General features: G+C 39.3%; 1 protein-coding gene across 5 annotated transcripts in view; it reads left to right on the plus strand.

Annotated features, from left to right (window-relative positions):
• Positions 1 to 15,569: 15,569 nt before the first annotated feature.
• The window catches only part of glra4a (glycine receptor, alpha 4a), a 105,198-nt gene continuing 103,876 nt past the window's right edge, over positions 15,570 to 16,891 (plus strand). For 4 of the 5 annotated variants that reach the window (XM_057851124.1, XM_057851126.1, XM_057851125.1 and 1 more), the window contains exon 1: positions 15,570 to 15,757. In XM_057851124.1, coding sequence (XP_057707107.1) covers positions 15,690 to 15,757 — 68 coding nt within the window. In that variant the 5' untranslated portion in view covers positions 15,570 to 15,689. The remainder of the gene's footprint in view (positions 15,758 to 16,891) is intronic. The other variant, XM_057851127.1, reaches the window with a different exon arrangement.

The raw sequence follows: 16,891 nt of genomic DNA on the forward strand, positions 1-16,891 counted from the left end.
ACTTATTGATGACACTGCACACGGTAGACACAGGAACATTCAAGTCTTTGGAGATGGACTTGTAGCCTTAAGATTGCCCATGCATCCTCACAATTTTGCTTCTCAAGTGCTCAGACAGTTATTTGGTCTTCTTTCTGTTCTCCATGCTCAATGTGGTACACACAAGGACACAGGACAGAGGCTGAGTCAACTTTAATCCATTTAAACTGTTGGCAAGTGTGAGTTAGTTATTGCCACCACCTATGTGCCACAGGTAAGTAACAAGTGCTATTAATTACACAAATTAGAGAAGCATCCCATGATTTTTCAAAGGGTGCCAATACTTTTGTCCGGCCCATTTCTGGAGTTTTGTTTAAAATGATAATGATTTAAAATAGTTTTTCCATTCTATTTTGTGTATTTTCATTGCAAGCAAGATAAATTAAGATACTACTACCAAAGCATTTGTAATTGCAGTCATTTTCTAGGAGAAATTTAGCATTATCTCACAGAATTGCAGGGGTGCCAATAAATTTTGGCCAGCAGTGTATAAACGTTGGCCAACTGTCAATATGAGAATAGATGTTGATAAACTGGAAAGACTGCAATTTAGATGTTCGTTCGCCTGCATGGAAACTGGCCTCAGACCAGAAATACAAGGAATACCACAGTGTCTTGTGCTTAAATTATATTTTTTTCTCGTTATATTTTCATACAAAATCCATGGGTGTATCTTTTTTTCCTTAGGTAGTTGCAGGGTCATTAGAGTACCAGATAAATTAAAGAAAATCAACAGAAAGCAATCACAAAGCAAAGCAACAAAACAAAAAAGCCAAAAGACAGACAGAACCAGACAGATGTAATGACAACAGCATGCAGTTATTGTCATTCCTCTGGCTCAGTGCGAGCCCAGCGGCAGTGACGTGCGTGCTCTGTTTTCACAAGTGAATCTTCCGCTAAAATGAATACCACACCGAGCCAATATTGTGCTTGTGTGACGTTGTAATCTTCCAATGATTTGCCTGACTGACTCATCATTTGTGCTTTACAGCAATGCACGTCTCTCGCTGTCAAAACCTTTTCTTTTGGATGGGCTGTGTTCCTGGCAGCCCGGACGGCCGCACAAATTGAATAGATGTGTAATGCATGAGGATAGATGCTTGGCTCTGTTGGGATTTTTTTTCCTCCTTCATGTACTTGCCTGCTACCAAAGGATTTGTATAAATATATATTATTGGAGCTCTCCTTTTGACCTTCCATGATGCATACCTGTCACAATCTTACACTTGACATAAAGTTGTATTATTTAAATGAGGTGGTTTTCATGAAACAGTGTGAACATTTAATGATGATAAGCAAAGTAAAATATGTACATAACTGAAACAGATCAGAGATAGTGCAACCTCAGAATCTGTCTTGTGATTACATTCAACTTCATACGGCCAATTTCAATCTGGGTGTAATTTAAGTATCTGAGAATTGAGTTAGGCACTGTATCGACAACCAAAATTATTGTATTTAATCATTAAGATGGTTTCAAGATTAGTTTAGCAATCAAATTACATTTGCAGTGGAACTTGTTGAATGACTTGTTAAAAAATGCCTCTCTAGTCACATAAAAATGGAGGAGTGGAGTTTGAATCTTTTGAAAAAATTTATGGGAACCACTGCACTGTATCACAGAATTAAGTAACCCCCCAAAATTAAAGGACTGATCGCATCTTGATGAGTTAGGGCGTAGTCACATCTGCCTTGTTTGGTCTGGACCAAACCGAAAAAGTTTGTTGTGCACACCCTTTGGGCTGGTTTGAATACAAATCAGCGAACTCTGGTGCTGACAAGTCCAGGCCAGTCGAAGACCTCACTGGCGGTTCACTTTAGGTGTGAAAACGACTGCACCGTGTGTAACAGGCGTACATCAAACTTGCAAATATTGTATGTTTGTATTTTTATAATTACACAAAATTTGATTGTTATCTTATTGGTATTTTATTTTCATCAATCCTCCTTCAAAGTTGGAAGTTTTTGTTTGTATGTTGTTTATTTCCCCTATGTCGGTTATTACCGTGACACCTGCTGCTTTAAGTTGAGTTCCCTTTATTAGGTCTCCCCTTTTCTGTGTGGATGTCGAAGGGAAGGTAGGTGCCTTTTGGCTGCAGAGAGTTTTGTTGGAAAATGTAATTTCCAGGCATGCATTCATGTATAAAATCGCATTGCATCTCTTTTTTAAATTTATTTTGAACAGGGGCACATTGTTAAAGCCGTGTTTAACGGGAGGATCAACTTTTTCTGACTGTTATCAGGTATGTTGCGCCCTTTTCTGTGTGGATGTCGAAGGGGAGGGGTACATTGTTAAAGCCGTGTTTAACGGGATGATTGACTTTTTCTGACTGTTATCAGATTAAAAGCAAGTCACACCGCAATCTTAACTCCCGCCGTCATTCCAAACTACACATACAACGCAGAGTCGAAACCCACCGGTCACACTTGGTGCCGTGACCCGGATCGGCAGTGAAGGTTTATTGGGGAGAATGTAACGGGTATAGGCATGTCCGTTGTGGAGCGTGGAAACCTTCCTGCCGATTCCACCATGTACAGTGGGGAGAACAAGTATTTGATACACAATCAATGGGAAAACCCATTGGCAGTGTATCAAATACTTGTTCTCCCCACTGTAGGGACGCTGGTGGCTGTGCCATTGGCTCGAGCTTTATGACGTAGTGGTTAACGTACCTGCCGAGTGGAAGCGTCATGGCACGCGGGTTTGCATCCCAGCCTAGTCAGAGGTAGGAGTGGAACGCGGGGCGGCGCTGACACACTCGTTAGACGTAGTCCGGACTATAGCTGAAATCACATGCCTTGCATGTAAAAGATTTCCGTAGCGAGGAAATGTTGTTTGGTTACCATCACAGTCTGTGTTTAGCAGTATGTCAGCTTATATGAGTCGGCATTCAACGTAGAGCAATGAGCAGCGGAATGTCTGCTGTCCTTGTAAAATGAACGTGGCATCAAAGGCCACTGATGCTCCAAATTTCCCACAAACACTTGTAATTGGATAAAATAAATCATTATGAGCACGTTTGCATTACTTGGGAGCTCTGTGATTGTTTACTTCCTTATTTTAGCATGTTACACTGCCCAGACCGTTTTGTCCAATAATTGAACGATTTTTGCACATGCTGAATAAAAGTAGTCGTAAGAAGAACTGCAAAAGTCGACTTCTTTTCTCAGGTTCTTTTATTCTCTTGAGTGGACAAAACCTGACGACACGCAATTCTGGAGTACTAAAGAAAATACAGAGTGTACATTTATTGAGGAGAGAAGCTGACTAACTAGGACATTCCACCGATACGTCTCAAGCAGAAGTGTCCCGACCTTGGAAATCCTACCATTTATATTTGCGTAACAAACAGTGAAGAAAACCAGAGGGCAACACAGTGCCAGACATATCAGACTTAACTTTGGGAGATGAGAACTCCCTGCAAGACCTTGAGCAGCACAAAGAGGTACTTTCCGCAGATGATAAAACACACTGTTTTGAGAACAAAGAATTACTATGTGAGTATGGGAAAAGGTTATATGACTGGTTAGATATGTGGTTTTTGGAATACATGGATATATATATATGTGTACAATGCGTAGGTTTGCTGTCAGATCCTGGGTAGTTTACTCAAATTCCAATGTGAAAAGGAACCACATCAAAAAAGTCCGGACCAAATGTGCTTTGGTGCAGACCAAAGAAAGTGAACTTTCCTGGTGTGAATACGCCCTTAGTATTTGACCTTAAAGGCACCACTATAGCATATTACTGAGAGCAGACATGTGGACAAAACTATAATAGGTATGTGGATTAAAGGAGAAGAGAGGAAAGTTATTGGAATCTTATCAAAAGAACCCACACAGCACCACAACACGTCCTCTCAATATACTTACTTTTAAACATTTCAAGGATAATCTGCCGAGGTGATAAACAGCACGGGCCACTGCACAAAGCTTTTTGTACGTTGTAGAACAGCAGAGACTGCAAGCAAGGATAAGGATGAAGATGCCAGAGCCAGAGGTTCAACTTTTTATGTGGCATTTGGGACAATGCTGACGTTTATTAATGATCTAAAGGGGTCTAAATCTGTGAAGTAATTAAACTGCACAAAGAAGAGGGGAATCAAACTCAGAACATTGACTAGATAGGAAGACAACAAACAATTCCCACGAGGGAAAAAAGATAAAAAGTGGAAAAAAGCTTAAGTTATGGGCATGGAACTTTGTGGACAGCAGTAAACAGAAGAAGAATGGATGGTCAAATGATGGATGGATGATGAACGGACAGATAGGAAATTTCATTTTAAACTCACCCAAGGCATCAATGTCTTACCCCTTTTCGACTAAGCAACAAGAGGACTGGTGTTCGTGCTGGTGCTCGTCCTCGCGCTTTGTTGGTTCTTTTTGCATGCTCCCCAAACCCAAGTTGGCTTTCCATCAGCAAATGAGCCAAACTGGAGCCATTTCACACAACACCAGAATACGTCAGTATGGCATTACGGTGATAGTCAATGAAAATGGAACGTGAATGGGAGATGGGTGAAGTATTTGTAAGTATTTGTGTGAATATTTTTGAGGGAAATATCTCCCTTTATGAGGCCTTGGGGTCCAAGCTTGGGCAGTCAGCAACTTCACCAGCAGCAGTCAAAACTCAACGTAGGATGGTGGCTGCAACTAGAGTTCAGTCTGGGACTATTTTCGTCCTTGTTGTCTTGTTGACCTCCACCAGTTGAATGCCACTCACTCACAGCTCCTTGTTGTCACAATAACACCACCCCCAACCTACTGATGTAATTGGTGGACAAGCCACGAGTTGGTGCTCGCTGTCCCAATTTTCAGCATCTTAGTGCTTGTTTAATCAAAACGGGAAAAAACGGTGCCAAGCCGAAGCACCAGCCTGGAAAAAGCACCAATACAAGCTCTGTCGAAAAGGGGCCTCTTTGGCTTTGTCCACTAGCAGCTGCGTATATTATTAAATGAAGAAATGTTTCCATCATTTGGCCTGTCATTCACACACAAAAGCAAAATGATGGCAATAAAAACAATGTTTTAAAAAACATCTAACCAAAGTAAAGACTTCCCAATTTTTCAAATAGTGCTCCTCCTAAAGCTGAGCTCAAATTACATGAGTGTAGCCCGATTTGGGCCTAGCAGACGTGTCGTAGAGAAATGCTGACTTTTGTGTATGACATCTCGAGTTCGCAGGTGCCGATCACCTTGTGTTGTGTGACATATTCAGTCTCCTTTTCAGGGCCTTACTTTCCATGACCGATTGACAGCTCCTTGTCCAGCTTCACCATGACGTCTGCCATCAGGCCGCGGTTTTTGCAGCAGCACGCTATGATCAGACTGGCTTTGGTCTTGTAGTGTGGCCACTCATCAATTCTAAGACATGCAAAGACTTCATGTCACCATATCTTTTCACATTCCCAAAAATCATATAGATTGCATTCAGTTTTAGTCTCATTTAGATAAGGGACGCGAAAGTTCTTTCTTATTATTTTATGGACAGTAATTAGGCTGACATCTCGCACAGCCTGTATAGGAGGAGGAGTGCGTGAAATTGTCAAGTATGTGACCATGAATAAAAAGCACAAGAGTAGAGCACTTGGTTATATTAAGACAGGGCAATAGGACACTTTACGATGGTTGTGGAATCTGACCTCTTCACAGCAATGTCAGCGATACATCATCATGAGGATATCTATGTACTGTAGTTTAATGCTGGAATACTGTATTAAATTATAAGCTCTTCTTGTGCTTGCATGCAAGAGTTTTCTCTGGATATACATCTTAAAAAATAAGTGTTAATTGAACATCTATTGGTGCGACTGTAACGGTGGTAACTTGTCAAGTGGTTCCCTGTAATTGACTGGCAACCGGTCTCGAGCATAATCTCTCGCCCAGTCAGTTCGGATGGACTACAGCTCGCTGTCAGATAAGAAAGGAAAAGCAGTGTCGAAAATGAATGGATGAAAAAAACAATTGTTAAACACGCATGGAGGATGGAATGGAAATCTGCTGTCACCATAGCAACGGTAGCATTTCTAGCGGTGACCTTACCAGAACATGACCGCATCACATGAATGATAATTACAGAAAAGGCCATTTTGTATCAAAATTCTCACAAGTGCCCAAAATCTATATAAATGAGCAATATACTGTAGATCAATCGACACAGTAAATGTGGCAACCATGGCAAATTGATATAACTTGGTATGAAGTTAGTTTCCCAGACCATGACGGCTACATTTGACTATGACAGGGGTCGGCAACTTTGGTATCACTTTATAATAACTATCTGTTATAACTGGTTAACCCTTAAAGACCTGCAACATGAAGCAATTATCAGAGAATCCCAAAATTGGAAAAAAAGGGTCCTAATGAAACCGTTTTTTTCAAATTTGTAAAAAGAAATGTCAAAATAAAATTGTGTAATAAGCGCTCTAATATCAATAACCCTAGCTAAATCCTGTTTTTTTTTTTTTTTTTTTTTTCCATGGAACCTGCAAATACAAGTTTTGACTTGCATCCATCATTTTTTTTTTTTCAAAAAGAAATGTCAAAATTCTGAATTACTCTCAAAATCATGAAATTTTAAGTGTATCAAATGTGATGCATTTGGCAATAAAGGGTTAATAGAGCATTAGTAAGCTGTAAATAAATGAGTTGTTGATAATTAGTGAAGTGTTATATATATATAGTGTGTTTATAATGATGCCTTATAGATAGCTAATACAGTGGGGTGAATAAGTATTTAGTCAACCACTAATTGTGCAAGTTCTCCCACTTGAAAATATTAGAGAGACCCGTAATTGTCAACATGGGTAAACCTCAACCATGAGAGACAGAATGTGAAAGAAAAAAAAACAAACAGAAAATCACATTGTTTGATTTTTAAAGGATTTATTTGCAAATTATGGTGGAAAATAAGTATTTGGTCAATACCAAAAGTTCATCTCAGTACTTTGTTATGTAACCTTTGTTGGCAATAACAGAGGCCAAATGTTTTCTGTAACTCTTCACAAGCTTTTCACACACTGTTGCCCATTACTCCATGCAGATCTCCTCTAGACAAGTGATGTTTTGGGGCTGTCGTTGGGCAACATGGACTTTCAACTCTCTCCACAGATTTTCAATGGGGTTGAGATCTGGAGACTGGCTAGGCCACTCCAGGACCTTGAAATGCTTCTTACGAAGCCACTCCTTTGTTGCCCTGGCTGTGTATTTGGGATCATTGTCATGCTAAAAGACCAAGCCACGTCTCATCTTCAATACCCTTGCTGATGGAAGGAGATTTTCACTCATAATCTCTCAATACATGGCCCCATTCATTCTTTCCTTTACACAGATCAGTTGTCCTGGTCCCTTTGCAGAAAAACAGCCCCAAAGCATGATGTTTCCACCCCCATGCTTTACAGTGGGTATGGTGTTTTTCGGTTGCAATTCAGTATTCTTTCTCCTCCGAACACGAGAACCTGTGTTTCTACCAAAAAGTTCTATTTTGGTTTCATCTGACCATAACACATTCTCCCAGTCCTCTTCTGGATCATCCAAATGCTCTCTAGCAAACCGCAGACGGGCCTGGACGTGTACTTTCTTCAGCAGGGGGACACGTGTGACAGTGCAGGATTTGAATCCCTGGCGGCGCATTGTGTTACTGATTATAGCCTTTGTTACTGTGGTCCCAGCTCTCTGTAGGTCATTCACTAGGTCCCCCGTGTGGTTCTGGGATTTTTGCTCACGGTTCTTGTTATCATTTTGACGCCACAGGGTGAAATGTTGCATGGAGCCCCAGATCGAGGGAGATTATCAGTGGTCTTGTATGTCTTCCATTTTCTAATAATTGCTCCCACGGTTAATTTCTTTACACCAAGCGTTTTAGCTATTGCAGATTCAGTCTTCCTAGCCTGGTGCAGGTCTACAATTTTGTCTCTTGTGTCCTTCGACAGCTCTTTGGTCTTGGCCATAGTGGAGTTTAGAGTGTGACTGACAGGTGTCCTTTTATACCGATAATGAGTTAAAACAGGTGCCATTAATACAGGTAACGAGTGGAGCCTCGTTAGAAGAAGTTAGACCTCTTTGACAGGCAGAAATCTTGCTTGTTTGTAGGTGACCAAATACTTCTTTTCCACTTTAATTTGGAAATAAATTCTTTACAAATCAAACAATGTGGTTTTCTGTTGTTGTTGTTGTTTTTTTTTTCACATTCTGTCTCTCATGGTTGAGGTTTAGCCATGTTGACAATTACAGGCCTCTCTAATCTTTTCAAGTAAGAGAACTTGCACAATTGGTGGTTGACTAAATACTTATTTGCCCCACTGTATGTCATAAATAAACTGATAGTTAATGATTATTAAATGGCTCGTAAGCGGTATGTCAATGATATATAACTACCTTATAATTTAGTAACATACCATTAATTGGCTATTAGTAGCTTACTAACCAATGACTTACTAAGTATCACTTGATAGTTTATTTATGTTATTTGAACGTTTTTTCTGAAGTTGCAACTACTCCCCTTTTTTAATTGTTTGTAAAGTAAGTTTGTAAAATAAGGTCTATTTTAGAATATTGTCCCAATAACATACATAAGCTTATAACTATACTTAATATAATGCATTAACACTTTACAGATCGGTTGTTAATAGTTCGCTAACCGTCTACTAAACTTTATGGAACAGCAAATAGGTTGAACAAGTTCAAGGTGCAGAAATTAGATGTGATATTTAAAATATCAAATTTTTGTACCTCAAGATTGTTCCACCCATAGGCCTTTCTGTGTGCTGTATTTTACCAAAGATAAAATGTTGAAAATTTTGTTAAATGCATAAAAACACACATACTGAGCCATCAAATGGCAGAACAACTAATAATAAACCCATGAGTTTGCTACACTTTTTGCGCTATACACAGGATAAACTGAATTTATGAAAGGCATTTTACGTCCATATATTACACTAAACTGTTAACAAACATGTAACAAGGCAATAATAAATAATTTATTAAGAGTTTAGTAATGATGTATTCACTAATTATTACGTTTAATCATAAAGTGTTACCGCAACCTTTAACACCTAAAGAGCCATTTCGACCTGGTTTCCACGGAAAAGACAACACTGGGAGCCGCACACACTTTTTTCCATCTCAAATTAAGATGTTATCCAAGGGGTCAGGAACCAGTCAGTCACACATTTTATCTAACTAAACGCAGTCATTAATTCATCAACTATGTAAAGTCATGGTACTACCTTCCATGTGACACTGTGACTTTACATAGTTGGTGAAATAATGACCTGTGTGTGTGTCCTGCTTACAAAGAAAGTGAGCCTGACTTGTTCTTCTCACTAAAGCAATGCTAAATTTCTGTTAAATCTCATAAATGCCACAATATGTTTTAATCAAATACTCATGTTTTATTTTTAAAACTGAGCCACATAAGAGGTATCAAGGAGCCACATGTGGCTCCTGAGCTGTGGGTCGCTGACCCCTAGGCTATGACTACAGTGCACTGAAACATTTTTTAAAAGCAGGGTTGATGTTTTCCTTTGCAATAATCTCTCCTGACTTCCAGATTCCCCAACAGCAATCAGGTCATTCTCAACTGCTGCCTACCCCTCATCAACACCCTTGCTAGATTTTGCTTCCTCATTCCAGCCTTCTATGCCATACCTGACTCTGTGCACCTGACCTGCCTGCTGTTTGGATTTGTCTGCCTGCCCTCTCAGATCTCCTGGTTAGCCACCCTGCCTGCCTTCTGGATCTGCCTCACCGCCTCCGCTAATCCTGATTTGTCCGTTCATCTGACTTACTCCTGATGACAAAAAATAAAGCTTGTTTTCTAGGCTCTCCTGTACACTACCATGCGTATGTCTTCTTATCCACTTGAACCGTACCACCAACAAAACTTCAGTTGCGGCTATTCTTTTTCGGACTTTTACTAATTCCAGTGATGCCTATGAAAAGCCACTGTAAGTAAAAACAAGTGTGGTCCTGCTCAGGGTGGGTGTTTATTCATATTTTTTTAGGGTCTGTTATGCAATAGTTAAGTCTCCTAGTATGTATTTAACAGCTGAGGATGTTAAATGCTATTTAAAACATTGGCTGACAAGTTACTAAAGGTTTTATGGTGCGATGGTTATTTTCACTTTCCGATTGGAATGTTTTTGTAATGAAAACAACTTGGAAGTCAACCAGAGTCAGAACACCGATTGGATTACACTGTTGTTGGCTTGATATATTTTGGAGAAGCTTTTAACTTTTTTTTTTTTTTTTTTTTTTTTAAAGCATATTAAAAATGAATATCTTTGATAAACACCTGCTCACTATGAAAATTAAATCGTTTTTGATTTGAGTCAATGGAAATTCTACTTGAGATAAATGCATTTTTTGCAAATGTAAACCTTATCTTTGAAGAAATCAATGTTACAAGATATTGAGTTGGAGTGAGACGAAAACTTTGCTAAAGCCTTTACTTATTTCCCTTTTTCGTTCCATGTATACATACAGTATCATAGAGCAGGCACTGATGTCAAGCCAATGTCAGGCCTCATAACAACATAACAGCTACACGACCCTGCGAGTCAACAGAGTCGACAGGCAGCTGCAGCCTTCGACCAGGCAGGAACACAACACCACCTCTCTTTTAATTACCTGGCTGTTTCTTTCTCCGCTGTCTCTGCCTTCTTTCTCGTCCTCATCCTCACCAGCTCAACTGAGCTGCACTCTCACATAATATAGGGGTCAGAGAATGGAATCATATCAGGTGGTTGGTTGAGGAGAAGCATGATAGCGATGTAGGGCAACACGGCTCATTGGTAGTGTAATTGTTCCACAACTCAGAGGTTGTGGGTGCAATTCCTGCCCTGGTGACCTTGTCTAAGTTTCCTTGAGCAAGATATTGAACATCATGTTGCTCCTGATCGTGTGTCATCCATACGTAAATGGGAAATAGAGCACTTTGAGCACCTTGAAGGTAGAAAAGCCCTATATAAATGTAAAGCCATTTTGAATATGTTGGCTGTTTAGTCTAGCTGGTCCTCTTCAGATTCCTTAGCTGGAGCTTTCAATGAAGAGCCAAGAGATCTTTAGAGGATGATACTGCCTGAATTAAGGAGACACATTCAATTCAATTTGAACTTACTGGTCTCACTGAAGATAGGAAAAAGTCTGAAAAATGCTGTGGGCTAAAGGTTAATCTGCTGTGTCTTGCCACAATGAATAGAAAAAGGTGACATACTGTATCTGCCATCCTACACTCTGTGGAATTATCTGGGCAAAGACAGATGACTGACACGGAAGCAATTTGATGGCCTGACTGTGAGTGATGTTACACACTGTGCTCTTCCACAACACGTACACATCCTTTCATGGCTTTTGAATGTGTACATAGACTGATCTATAACCTGTCTGGCATATCTGAAAGCCTCCATTCATTTATTATCAGCCAGAGCTTATGTTTCCTCGAGTAAACAACTACACATTTCACATTTAAAAACTTGAGTCACTGTAACGTCCCAAATTTTCCACATTTTTGCAGCCACTGAACTGGTAACGAGGAATTAAACACTTTTTTTTCACCCACAATACTTTAAATTGCTACAACTAATCAAATCATGATATTCTTGTTCATATTGCATTAGTGCAATTAGAAATAAACTGAAATATTTAAATATTTGTTATCAATCTCCATTAACCTCAAGGTCTGACCATACTGGGGAATATTACAGTCTGGTGGCGACCAAAATTAACATCATAACTATCCTGTGAACATTGTAAGCAAATATCATGTGACCAAACCTGGAAAACGGGTCGGCAAACTCTCAGTGCATGCTGCGGCATTTTAGAAAGTTCAATTCCAAAATATGAACTGTTAAATTCTTATTCCACAAATGTAATATTAACCACACATCTAAAAACTGTATTTTTGTTAAAACTTTTTTTTTTTCATTCACATTTGTTTTGGAGTATTGCATGTGTCCTGACTGAACAACCACAAAAAATGAACGTCTGACTCATTGAGGGGGGTAAAAAAAGTGTGTCTAAGATTTCCATTACAGTTTACTGTTTGCCCAAACACAATTTGTGAGATTGGTGGGTTAAAATTGAATTGAATATGTCTCTTTAATTCAGTTAGTGAATTTGAGAGTTTGGCAGTGACATTCATTACGTTTTAAATAGACTTTAGAGTGCACATACAGGACACCTACATAAATGGTTGCACACCAAATAATTTGGACAGAAAAAGCCTTGCGAAGAGCAATTTAAGGCTATAACTGTGGTGCAGTTGTTAGGTTACATCTGAACCTTTCCCAGTTCTTTTATCTTGAATTCTTGTTATACCACTAGGTACCAAAAGTAAGAACTTCAATACCAGAAAGATTGAGACACAGGCCTAGTAGAGAGTGCTCTCTCTTCAGAGGTAAAGAAGTAGTCTGATTTTCCAAAATGGCTACCCAACTCTATTGTCAGCCAACCCCCAACCAGCCTATTTGGGGACCGGTTTGCATGCATAAAATGGGTGTGATTGGGCGAGGGGTTGGTCTAAAGTAAAATTAAGATTATGCAAGAAATAATATCTCTGACATCTTCCCCCAACACCGAAAAAACAAACGACAGTCTGACGTCACAGACATGCGTGGTAGAGATGGTTTGTTTCAAATTTTTAGAATGTTTTCATGCTTGTCGATCGGATTATAAATCAGCATAAACCACCCCTCTCGTTCAGAATATAATCTTGATCGGGACGGGCTTGATTGGGTTAGAATATTTCGTATGGGGTGTGTACATGTAGCATTTTTATTCCGATCAGTCTTTTAGCCCCAATAAGTGTGTCCATGTAAACATAGCCAGTCTTGTCCTTGTGATTATCAATTCTTGGTTGGTTGCTCCTTGTGTACTCTGACCAGTTCATTTATCTGATCCCTTGTGTCACCCACCTGTTTCTTATCGTCTGGTAGTCCCTGTCGGTTTATTTAAACTTCCTTTTTTGTTCAGTGCTTTCCAGTCCATTGTCAATGACATGTCATGTAATTCTATGTTCCCTGTCCATGCCTGTTTTGACAAATTTTGTCTTTAGGTCCCCCCGTGTAGTTCTGGGATTTTTGCTCACCATTCTTGTTATCATTTTGACACCACGGGGTGAGATCTTGCATGGAGGCCCAAGTTGAGGGAGATTATCAGTGGTCTTGTATGTCTTCCATTTTCAAATAATTGCTCCCACAGTTGATTTCTTTACACCAAGCGTTTTACCTAGAGATATCCTGATCGATCGGGATGCCGATCACCTCATTTTCAAAGTATCGGAATCGGCATAAAAATATCGGCCATAACTTTTTTTAATATACAGTATATATATATTTTTTTTATTAAATCGTTTTCTAATTGTATTTAACGTTACAAACAAAATATGTTACACTCATCCAGAGTCTTTAGTTAAGGCTTAAGGTAGGGTTATCAAATTTATCCTGGTAGCGGCGGTAATTAATTTTTTATAAAATGTGTCACGTTAAAATATTTAAAGAAATTAATGCACGCGCTGCACGACCCACTCTTGCGTTGTCGCCCTTAATCTGTAATGGCGCCGTTTTACCCATACAGAGAGATAAAAGACTGCGTGTTACATGTAGGGTGTATTTTGGCCGCCTTTGGAGCCATTTTTTAATTGGCTAGTGCCTTACAATCCCTCTCCCTACGATTACAAATGTCATGGGGAGTAATGTGGGGAAGCAAGATAGCACTTGATTTTAGCCGTAACACTGTAAGTTAATCTCTAACGCAGAGAAGTTATATCAATTGGTAGCACTACGCACAGTCATGGGTGCACTTCCCATCATGCATTTGGGCAGAAGTTAAATGCCTGAATTATCATTTACTGAAAGCTCATAAAAATCCACTAGATGGCAATATTTAGTCACAATATACAAAGTCACATCTGGCCTTTAAGAACTACAAGTCTTTCTATCCGTGGATCCCTCTCACAGAAAGAATGTTAATAATGTAAATGCCATCTTGAGGATTTATTGTCATAATAAACAAATACAGTACTAATGTACTGTATGTTGAATTTATATATTCGTCTGAGTTTTATTCCTTTTTTTCTTAATTCATTGCCAAAATGTATATGATCGGGAAAAATTATCGGGAATGATTGGAATTGAATCGGGTGCCAAAAAAATCAATCCGATCGGGAAATATCGGGGCTGGCAGGTACTCAAACTAAAACGATCGGGAGCAAAAAAACATGAGCAGAACAACCCTAGTTTTACCTATTGCAGATTCAGTCTTCCCAGCCTGGTGCAGGTCTAGAATTTTGTCTCTGGTGTCCTTCGACAGCTCTTTGGTCTTGGCTATAGTGGAGTTTGGAGTGTGACTGATGGAGGTTGTGGACAGATGTCTTTTATACCGAAAATGAGTTAAAACAGGTGCCATTAATACAGGTAACGAGTGGAGCCTCGTTAGACCTCGTTAGAAGAAGTTAGACCTCTTTGACAGCCAGAAATCTTGCATGTTTTGTAGGTGACCAAATACTTATTTTCCACTGTTATTTGGAAATAAATTCTTTCAAAATCAAACAATTAGATTTTCTGTTTTTTTCCAACATTCTGTCTCTCATGTTGACAATTACAGGCCTCTCTAATCTTTTCAAGTAGGAGAACTTGCACAATTAGATGTTGACTAAATACTTATTTGCCCCACTGTATACCGTAGATTAGTGTTTGATGCTGATTTGACCCTACCATTTGTAAGTGAATTATTTTCATTATGTTCAGACTTACATTTATCCATTTTTTTTTTTTTAATTATTATTATTTTTTTTAATTCTTTTTATTGTTTTCCAGTCACAAATTAAATTGACATACATTCTTCAGCAATGGAATCCAATGTACACACTATGTGACCTTGACGTCTAAGCATACACGCAGAACCAAAAACAAAAACCACATACACAAACACACAGCACCTCGTCATTTACAGTATAAAATACTGTATAATAGGGCACATTTATCCATTTTAACGTGCTGAATGTGCCGGTCCATTTTTTCCCCCTGAAACACACGTTTGCTTGGCTGATGACTTGAACCCGCCCCACTACACAGACACACACGCACACTCATACAATGTCCCGTCCCCAGCAAAAAAAAGTGTACATGCAGGTTATTCTGTAATGCTCTCCCTACCAATGTTAAGACCAAACACGTGCCCTTTATGTACAGTATATTTAGCCATGAATATGTAGTGCTGTCATTCATGTCCTCCAACCACACCTCCTATTTAAGGCTAAATGCCTCTTAATCGTTTGAGTTTTGGACGTTCTTAAAAGATTGGGAGCATTCCAAAGGAATATTTAATGGACAGCCATTCACCAACATCACCAAGCACCTGCACACCACCGAGACGCTGAGTGACTGACAACCGGCTGCCAGCACGCCGCGCTCGGCTTGGGTCCGCTCAGACACCCTCCCCCGGAGTGCGTGTGGGAGGAGGAATAAGTTTCTCCCCTCACCCCGCAAAAGGCGCGCTCATTCTCAGACGCGCTGAGACAAGGAAAAAAAGACGATGCGAGGCGACTCTCGCTCACACTCAACCCGTGCTCGCTGGATTTGCTGATTGACGACGTTATTCCACTTAAGTTCTTCAGTGTGGCCGTGCAGAGATTTTCGAGTCGGAGGATGCTCCCACAGGTCATCCGGATCCTTTACGTCTTGTCGTTCTGTTTTTTCCAGGGAGGCTTTATCAGGTAAGGTGCGATCGTGCGACCGTGTGTTGGAACGGTATTGTTTGCTTGATTGTGTGTTATCAACTTTTCCCCAAAATACCATCATATACTGTACTTTTTTTGTTGTTGTTTTCTTGTGTAGATTCTCTGTTACTATTTAATCCAAATTGGATCATAAACTTTACCTTTACAAAAATGCAAATTACCTTTAAAGAATTCCCTCTCCATGTGGCACCACGATGGAATTATGGTTAGCAATATTGTTTTATACTGGGAAATTATGGTTACAATCTCATGACACTTTTTTATGGGAGTTGGGTATGGAGTTTTTCCATTCGCTTCTTTGGGTTTTCTGCAGTTCTTCAGGGTTCTTCCCATTTTTTGAAAAACTTGCATGATAGAAATATTCATGACCCTAAATTCTCAATATTATGTGTGAATGCTTATTTGCCTGGCAAACGGTCCAGGGTGGTATAGATTTGAGCTCCAAAGCAAGCCTAATGAGGTCCAGCGCTATAGAAAATGAAAATTATGTATAAAACTGCCTGTAGGCTTGCATTCCACTGTAACCATTCATTATTAATAGCTCCAGTCAGTTATACTCTTCATTAAAGCTACAGGTGAAGTCTGCAAATTTAAAAGAATAGTGCACATCCCTGTTTAGCATTTTGAGAGGAATTGCAGGACAAGAGCATACATTTTACATTTCATGTGAAGGGGAAAAATAAGAAACTGATAAGGGAATGTGTTGTTACCTCAAAAAAGTAACCAAGTGAAAAAAGATGAATATTTACGCTTTGAAAAGTTCTTTTATTTGCACAAAATTTAATCCAAAACTAAAATTATTGTAATGCATATATCAAGGAAGGCATCAGTGGTATTTTTTTTTTTAAGGGACACTAAGTACTGTACATCAATACAGTGATGCCTCTGCATATGAAGTTAATTCGTTCCAGGACCTTGTTTGTAAATCGTCGTATGTCGAGCACGATTTTCCCAAAAGAATACATTATAATCCCATTAATTTGTTCCACAGCCCAAAAACCGACACTAAATCCTTAATAAATGCTACTGCAAATAGAAATTACACAGAGCAAAACAAATACATTATGAATAAAAATCTGAATAATAATACGAGTAATAATGTAATGAATC

This window comes from Corythoichthys intestinalis, chromosome 11, assembly GCF_030265065.1.
Source record: "Corythoichthys intestinalis isolate RoL2023-P3 chromosome 11, ASM3026506v1, whole genome shotgun sequence".
NCBI lineage: Eukaryota > Metazoa > Chordata > Actinopteri > Syngnathiformes > Syngnathidae > Corythoichthys > Corythoichthys intestinalis.